Genomic DNA, 9,463 nt, shown 5'->3' with positions numbered 1-9,463 from the left:
ACTTTGTCAGTTTATTTATACAGAAATACATAATTGTGTTTGGTACTTTATTCTTCTGACTTTCCAAAAGCATATGAGTATGTCTTTATGAAGTCCTAAGAAGCAGTTAGATGTCATCTACATGCACATGCAGTCTGCTGCTCACTGGCCCATATTCAGACAGGGTTGTTGACAGTAAAACATCATTTCTTACTAAAGGTTACTTCAGTAGAACTGTTTTTGTTTGTAAAGGAGGAGTAAATTAATGAATAAATTTGTTTGCTTGATATGATATTTCTGACAAATGCCTCCAATTATTTTTACTGATGTCTATGACCTCTGCCCACCCATGGAGATACATCATTTCTGGAGTGGAAGCATCCATGAGTTGGAATTTGGTACAGTAATAACAGATTGATGGCTGATGGACAGTATCAGCAGCGGGGTCATAATATTTTCAGTACTCCCTACGTCTAAGCTTTGGCAGAGGTGAAGGCTTCTATTTGAGCAGAAGAAAATCTCTACCTTCCATTATGGATCATACCTGAGGCCCTTTCATGCCTTACCTAAAGACTGCCAGGTTCTCCCTTAATACAAATTTGGTTTTATAAATTAATGGCAGTCCTTATTTCCCCCAATCCCATTTTTCTGAAATTGAATATGGAATCACAATTTGTTTCAGTCAGTAGCACATTGAGGTATATAACTGTAATTTTTTGACTGAAGCAATTCAAGTTGCACATCATTGTTACATAGCACACCAGTGCAAGTTACTGCACATAAATGCAATTTGTCCTCATTTCTATACAAAACTGATTAGCAGTGTTCATATTTCACACAACTACCGTAACAGACATTCAGAACTATCAATTCAGACAGTGGTTCCAACAGCAGGAGCTGCTGGTGAGGCTGGTGTACTTGGTTGAGGAGGTTCACACTTTTCTGACATGACAGTGAGCACCTGTTCAAATTTAGCATGTCGCTCTTCTGCAGCAACACAAGCACCACGACTTCCCCATAAAAATTTAAGATGAAATTCTGTGTGGAAAGCGTCTGTAAGCAACTCGTCCACTTTAGAATCTCCTAGAACAATCTCTGCATTTCGTCGGAACATAGCTAGTGATTCACCAAATTTACGTGCAGTTTCCAGGTGTGCAAACCATGTCCCAAGACCGAAATCAGCAGTTGATTCCCAAGGCCCAAGACAGCTGCTTACAATAGTGCTGTTGCCACTGGGGTTGCTACCTGCACACAAATGTAACATTTTCATTAATACTTCAAATTTAGGGGATAATGTAAGAAATATTAGATCAATGGTAGTACAGTATTTATATATATACAGTATAACTCTGTTCTGCGGTAGCATCCTGTGAACTCCATTGTAATTCAACTAGTACTGTGTTCAGCAACCTTCATTAATGCATTGCTTTAGTGATGTTTCATAGCTAAATGACTATATTAATCATTCACAATATTGGCACGGTGATGATTCTTTGCACAACATGCTTTGATCATTATTTAATCACTATCAGGTACATTTCTTTGATATGTATGTATGTACACTGTAACTGTTCAGTACATTTATCAATAAAATTAAAATTTCTGAATTTAAAGTTAAAATTACAATTAATGCTCTCTTCTCATTATGGTTAGAGTTTTAACTTTGGTGTGGTGGTGTTTTTACGCTGTTCCTTGCCTTAGTTTTGCTGACTCATGTTCTAGCATTGTTGTGTTGTTCTCTGATCCTGTTAGATGTATCTCATGTTGGCCAGTGAATGGATGAGAGCTGTCCATCCATAAAATTGTATAGAAAAAGACAGTGAACACAGTACTAATTGTAGTATTTTTTTTTTCCTTGGCACTACAGGCCCAGTGGGCCTAGGCCTACCTCCATGAACTTCTCTGTTCACTTCAGTTTTTCTAGATCTTAGACATATGGTAGGACTCCTTGGGCGGGTGATGAGCTCATCGCAAGGCCTCTACCTGTACACAAACACAGAAAAACGCACACAAACATCCATGCCCTGAGTGGCATTCGAACCCACGATCCCGGCGAAAACAGTGCACGCCTTAGACCACTCAGCTACCGTGACCGGCAATTGTAGTATATACAGTTTTTAATTTTGTTTACAATCTTTACTCTTCATGTCATTGGTATATTGAGGAATGTTCTGGCATGCAAATCTTATATTGAATATCCTTGATGATTAAGCTGCTTCTCTTATTTTGTATCTGAAGATAAGCCTGTAATGTCTTTATATGTCCTATATATATATATATATTAACAAGTTCAGAATAACTGGGTAACTTTCAGGAAATTTAGTATGGCCAATCAGAGGCCACTGTACCATCACAGCTACCATCATCAGTAATACCAGGAAAGATTTATGAGCTTCTGACCTGACAGCGATGATACACTACCCTTTGTCAATATTTGAAACATCATATGACAACAGATATTCCAAAAATTGACCACATTTATAAAGCAAATATACAACTTTTATTCAGATAACGTTTATATATAATGTATACTTACCATGAATTCCATATCAAACTGCTGAAGTATTACAGCTAGTCATATTAAATTTGAAATACATAAATGCTTATGCAGATGTTATATAGTTCATTGTGGATTGGGAATCAGTAACACAATGATGGCATGAATACTAAGGTTATGTCTGACAACTTCAAATATAACGTAGCAGTACGACAGCACTTTGCCTCCAGACAGTAATCATGAGCCTGGCAGATGTGGGGGAGAAAGTAGGTAGATCCTGAAAAAGCCTGGTTACATTGTTCCATGATACATTTTTTCAGTCCAGTCCTGAAACCAGGACTGGGATTTGGCATCAGTAGACACGAGATTGAAACCTCTCATGTGGCACAAATTCTGAGCATTCCATTTTGGTAATGACAGTACATAACCACTTGGAAGCAATGCTCCTGTTAATGGTGTACACAACTGAACACACAAAAAGCACCATTTGAATGTATTCTTATAATATTCTGTTGAAGTAGCACTGACTTATAGTACACAAAAGATAGGTATTATAGTCTTAGAGTAGGAATTTTATGAGCTGCTGGTCTGTGTATACCCAGTAACATTGTTATTTAATTTTCAATATGACCTGTTGTTAAAAGTTTTAAGATTTGTAAGGGATTGCAGATGTATAAAAGCATACATATGTCCTGTGTGCGTGTGCGTCTCTCAGTCATTTCCCTTCCTCTCTTTAACACCTTTGAACTAATTGTACTTTCATGAAACATCGAAAGAACGTCACACATTGGAAGTTACAGACCGTCCTATTTTCATGCTTCTCAATTCATCTCAGGCATTATTGATGGAGGGAGAACTTTCTCAGTGTTAGCAACATTATCATTTTAATTAGGGTCTTGAAATTTTGTGGGTGCATGTGTGTACCTTAAGGAATACATGACATGACATCAGGTCATCCTAAAGAATTTGAAATAACATAATGACTACCAAATAAAAGAAAAATAAATGCTGAAGAGCTACAGCTAGCCATGTGAAATTTGGTAAGACAGGACATAATTATACTTACAATTCTATACGAAAAATTCTTTTGTATCTTAAAAATTATGAAAAGGATGCCATGTTTGAAGTTATGTATAGCAACTTGGAGGCAAGAAAAGTATTCCAACAAAAGAATTATGCATAAACATGTAATAGCCGACAGACAGTATCTTTATAGAGTTGTATTTCGAGGAATATTTGAATGCAAATTCTGGCTGTTTTTAACTTTCACCATTGCAGATGGAGAGAAAGTAAGAATTAAATTCTCATACTCTGCCAGACAGATATAATTTTATGATTTTAGAGTGGAATTTTGTATATTATATTGTGTCAGGAATTATACAATTTGCTCTGTGCTGTGGAAATTACAGTTTTCTGAAAAAGTTTTGTTACTCTGCATCTAAATTACCTAGAATGTCGTCAAGAGTTCTTTCTTGCAGTAATATGAATGGAAGCAGATGTGGGATAGTTGTGTTTGGTGCCTGTGGGTTAGTACATTCATTCATGCTCTTCAAGGTTGGGCGGAGTTTAGCCTCAAAGTTGAATGCACTATCAGTGAACTTCTGGCGTAGAACATGCCACGTTGCTGATAACCTCTCAATCTGCAAGAATAAAATTCAGATCTTGAAATATTGGTACTAGGAAATATGATCATTCTTGATTTATTGATGTTATAAAAACTAACTTCAGTTCTTTTGAATAGGCACAGTGAAGAAATGTGGTGATAGGAATACAGGGAGAAGGAGGTTTTTGTAAGCTGCATAAAATAATTGTTTTTTTTTAAAGTTCCTTGTATATAATAGAACACTTATAATGATAGGCTTATAACAGAAAATAAAAGACAAAATATCAACATCATTCTTGAATTCAAACTAACCATGCTCAGAGGGCGAATTAAATACTCACTCTCTGCCTCTTATTTGGTGTTTCAACATATATTTTGGCACTCCAATTTCTTGTAACAGTTATTATATGACTCTGTCAGTATCGAGACTATATAGCATCGATGACTGTATGGTTAATGAATATGTATCAGCTGGTGGATTGAAAACTGGCTGGGGAAACCAAAGTACTTGAGGACAACCTACCCCACTGCCACTTTGTTCATAGTTCCCACATAATGTACCCTAGGATCGAACCCCGGTCACAGTGGTATAAAGTTAGTGACTGAGTTATGGCATGGCCCTTTCTTGTAACAAAAGTTATGGCTGATGCTGTTCAGCATGTGGCACTGACAGTGTGTCAAGAAGCAAACCATCAACAGGAATAGGCATTATATTCTTAAAATGTACTTCATGCATAGATTTACAATTTCATCCTGATATCAAATATAAGTACTAAAATGTTAATGTTAATCCACAACATACATAAATGAACCTGACATTTCTAAGAAATTATATCCAGGTCGTAATTTTGCTGCCAACATATAAAAGATATCATTTTATTTGTATTTATTTACAAAAATATTGTTCCCGTTATAAGAATGGAATATTATAATAAAAACTAAAGCAAGTAAAGGTGTCCCAGTAACAGGCTGTAGAGGCCCATAGAGTTGTGAGATGTTGAGGTTCACACATTTTCTAGACAGTCGGCAAGGTAGTCAGCCTTACACGCCAGCCGCACCTTACCCCCAAGAATATTCCTGGTACTCATTTCTGTTAGAGGCTGAGTCCACACCAGGGCCATAGTGCAGCTGGAAGGATTAGGTCAACTGAAAAAAATCCAATGACCTCGCCGGGACTTGAACCCGCGACCTTTAGGCCTGTAGCATAGCCCCTCAGTAAAAAATACAGAGTTTGAGGATATTAAAACAAATGGCATATTGAGTTACTACTGTGGTTTAGAGCTGTAACATGTTATTCTGTAGCATACACGCTTTCAAAAAATGTAATTTAATACTAGACTGGGACTACATCAGTAGAGTAAGAGCTCTGAAGAAAAGTGCAGAGAAGGAAAAGGAGAATAGTGCTCATATGCATACTCTTGAACATGATCTGTCTTCAGTTCTGAAGGTGTATGCAGCAGTTTCTCCAAAACGTTAACCTATATACTTCACATTCCAGGTGACCCTAATCTTAACATTCATCACCATGAGAACCACAAAACTCCAGTTACAATACCATTTGAGCATTTTTAACTCCCTGTCTTTACAAGCATCATCCATATTTGACAAGAATGGACAAGGGTTACTCTCTGATAAGAAAATTTAATGCTACTGTATAATCTATTGGAGGTTTCATCCACACTCAAAAAATGCTGTCTGTAAAACCACTTTTGTTACCTTATACCACTATAAATGCTGAAAGTAGTGTCCTCTTAACATGTAAGTATATTTCACACTGACATAAATTCTGAGACACACAATGAAGTTCATCCACCTCCAAATTCTGGATTAACAGTCCTGATTTCAGTCTGTAGATTCCTATGAGCCTAGGTTCTTTCCATAAGCCTCCTGTTGTGAAATTTTGCCACAGCTAGAAGTCGCGCACATTCTCACACAGGGGAAACATGATCGACACTGTCTTCTGAGTGCTCTTCTTCTTCTTCTTCTTCTTCTTCTTCTTCTTCTTCTTCTTCTTCTTCTTCTGCCACTTATTTGAAGAATAATTTTAAATTTCGTTCACACATTGTTCTGATTTAACTGTATCGTGAAAGAGTATAGGTCCTATGATTCTTTCAGTGTTTACAGCACATGATAAGCCGTTCTTCTCTGTATATTATGTTCTGGAAAATATCTTGTCGATGTATTCCTGTGGCATATGTTCTCAGAGGTCATGTAACCATTGAGATGAAGCCAAGCTTCATTATAAAAAGGAGATCAACTATACTGTCATGAGTAGTTATGAAGTGCCGATTACAGAAGTTAAATCTCAGAAACTCTTCATCTGTAGGTTGAAGATGGAGCACCAACAATATCTTCAACAGTCGTTGATATTAGAATGTTCATACCTACAAGAACTNCTCACTCTCTGCCTCTTATTTGGTGTTTCAACATATATTTTGGCACTCCAATTTCTTGTAACAGTTATTATATGACTCTGTCAGTATCGAGACTATATAGCATCGATGACTGTATGGTTAATGAATATGTATCAGCTGGTGGATTGAAAACTGGCTGGGGAAACCAAAGTACTTGAGGACAACCTACCCCACTGCCACTTTGTTCATAGTTCCCACGTAATGTACCCTAGGATCGAACCCCGGTCACAGTGGTATAAAGTTAGTGACTGAGTTATGGCATGGCCCTTTCTTGTAACAAAAGTTATGGCTGATGCTGTTCAGCATGTGGCACTGACAGTGTGTCAAGAAGCAAACCATCAACAGGAATAGGCATTATATTCTTAAAATGTACTTCATGCATAGATTTACAATTTCATCCTGATATCAAATATAAGTACTAAAATGTTAATGTTAATCCACAACATACATAAATGAACCTGACATTTCTAAGAAATTATATCCAGGTCGTAATTTTGCTGCCAACATATAAAAGATATCATTTTATTTGTATTTATTTACAAAAATATTGTTCCCGTTATAAGAATGGAATATTATAATAAAAACTAAAGCAAGTAAAGGTATCCCGGTAACAGGCTGTAGAGGCCCATAGAATTGTGAGATGTTGAGGTTCACACATTTTCTAGACAGTCGGCAAGGTAGTCAGCCTTACACGCCAGCCGCACCTTACCCCCAAGAATATTCCTGGTACTCATTTCTGTTAGAGGCTGAGTCCACACCAGGGCCACAGTGCAGCTGGAAGGATTAGGTCAACTGAAAAAAATCCAATGACCTCGCCAGGACTTGAACGCGCAACCTGTAGCGCCTGTAGCATAGCCCCTCAGTAAAAAATACAGAGTTTGAGGATATTAAAACAAATAGCATATTGAGTTACTACTGTGGTTTAGAGTTGTAACATGTTAAATGTGTGTGTATATATGTACAACAGTGCTTATTGAGGACATCATTCCCTGACAGAGGTAGAAAAGGTCTCTGAACTTATTTGGCTTGTTTCTGGTCATATTTAATCACTTTTACATCACTATGAAAGCTTTAAGTCTTATACAAATGATCTGTCTGATCTGTCAAATAAGAGGATTATTCATATTCGTACATACACAGAATATGAAAGCAAAGTTACTTTTGAGGGTTTCAACTTTTAGCGCTCACCTGTGGCATGCAGAGTCCCATCATCACTCCGCAGAAACCATAAAGGTTCCCTAGAGCAGTTTTTGTGTCTATTGCAACTTGAATCCACTTGTTGAGAGCTTCAGCACGGTCTGCCTCTGTTGCACACGTTAGTATGGTTACTGCCACAAGTAGCTTCAGGCATTCCGTCCTGCAAACAGAATGGTACAAATATAATTCCTTTCTCAAGGACATGATGGCAGTCAGTTGTATGCTGATACTGACACCTGTTTTGGTTGGCTGCACCAACGTTCTGGAGATTCATGGCTATACAGCCCACTTCAACATGTTGCCCACTCCGTCACAACTCAGGCAGTCAGCTGCCTGCTTCCCAGACTGGCGGTTCAGGTTCAATCCTTGATCGGATCATTTGGGGACTGTGGTCCTGAGGCACGTTTTCTCCAACTACTTCAGTTTCCCCTGTTAATTCTCATTTTACTTACTACTACTACCACTGGCTCTACAGCCCAGTTTAGGCCCTGGCTGCTTCCAAGACTGTCTTATTTAGCTTCTGAACCTTAACAAATTTTACTTGGTGAGGATGTTGACTTCAAGCGCAACCTCCTCCCTTGCTAGAGGACCACAGACTTTCTGTCAGGGTTTACTGTCTTAGCTAAACGATCCAGTTTTAGGGCGCAAGACACTCATCCTTCACCTTACTCCCATCTGCTACACTCCATGCTCTTACCATGGAACGCAACCTTGGCCACCTATTGGAAGTATGAAGTTCAGATGTTCTGGCAGAGCCTCCTTTGCAAAAGGGTATTTCTCACAACTTAATAAGAAACACCTACTGGCATTAGTGCTCCTCTGTGAGATCCATACCACCCTCAACCCCCACCATCCATTTCAAATCCACTAATTGTCAATCATCCAACACTAAAGTGTCTCGATACTGACACAGCTGTTACATAACCAACTAAAAGAAAATATATGGTGTCATCCCCAACATCAGCATACAACCAACGTGCTGAACATATTTATTTAATGGTAATGTTATAGACACTCAAGACATATTCAAAATGTGCTTGGTTTGCATACTGACTGGCCAAGCTACCAGGGTACCGTGAGGTTTTCATGTTTTTCCTCAATCCATCCTGGTAAATATAAGGATAGTACCTAGACTGGGCCATGACTGCTTTCTTCCAAATCTTTTCAAATTCATTACACGTCATCCTACTATTTCACAATATGTAGTCTGAGATACTAAGTGCATCGTAAAATAAACCACACCAAAAAAAACAGCCTTGAAATCCTGAAATAATCTAGAATACTTGTATAATGATGATAATTTTATCTGTGTTGTAATTTAAAACTTCCACCATTCATACCTGAATGCTAGACCACTTCTTCTTACAGCAAAATTTACTTTCATCCTCTGAATCTCTGCGAGGAAACACAGACAACTTTTACACATCTTGCCCCTAACTATCACTCATTTTCAGGACATGGATACAATTGCCCCATTATCTGTTAACCTGCGGTTCATTACAAATGACAGCTGTGATAACATGTTTCACTCAATGTTTGTAGACACTTTTATGTCACTTTCAATAGACAACTTATATAATAATGTAAACGTCTAAAGATGATGAACATTAAGAAATAAGAGCTATGCTATTCAACAAACAAAAATCAAAGTAAACATTTCCACACATTATTACTTTTCACATTAATTAATAAAGGCAGATAAGGTTTGGAGTAACTAAGAATTATGGCCGCGCCATAGCTGAAGCGGTTAGTCGCTGGCTTCCAACCGTGACA

General features: G+C 37.7%; 1 protein-coding gene across 15 annotated transcripts in view; it reads right to left on the bottom strand.

Annotated features, from left to right (window-relative positions):
- Positions 1 to 310: 310 nt before the first annotated feature.
- LOC111872418 (SH2 domain-containing protein 3C) overlaps positions 311 to 9,463 on the bottom strand; it is a 224,133-nt gene continuing 214,980 nt past the window's right edge. For all 15 annotated transcript variants that reach the window (XM_023866387.2, XM_033754771.1, XM_033754765.1 and 12 more), the window contains 3 exons: positions 7,682 to 7,850; positions 3,924 to 4,116; positions 311 to 1,224 (listed from right to left, as the gene is read on the bottom strand). In XM_023866387.2, coding sequence (XP_023722155.1) covers positions 851 to 1,224; positions 3,924 to 4,116; positions 7,682 to 7,850 — 736 coding nt within the window. In that variant the 3' untranslated portion in view covers positions 311 to 850. The remainder of the gene's footprint in view (positions 1,225 to 3,923; positions 4,117 to 7,681; positions 7,851 to 9,463) is intronic.

The sequence above is a fragment of the Cryptotermes secundus genome, unplaced genomic scaffold, assembly GCF_002891405.2.
Source record: "Cryptotermes secundus unplaced genomic scaffold, Csec_1.0 scaffold962, whole genome shotgun sequence".
NCBI classification, from domain to species: Eukaryota; Metazoa; Arthropoda; class Insecta; order Blattodea; family Kalotermitidae; genus Cryptotermes; species Cryptotermes secundus.
The sequence above is the reverse complement of the archived record's forward strand: the minus strand, read 5'-3'. Positions and strand labels throughout refer to the sequence as shown.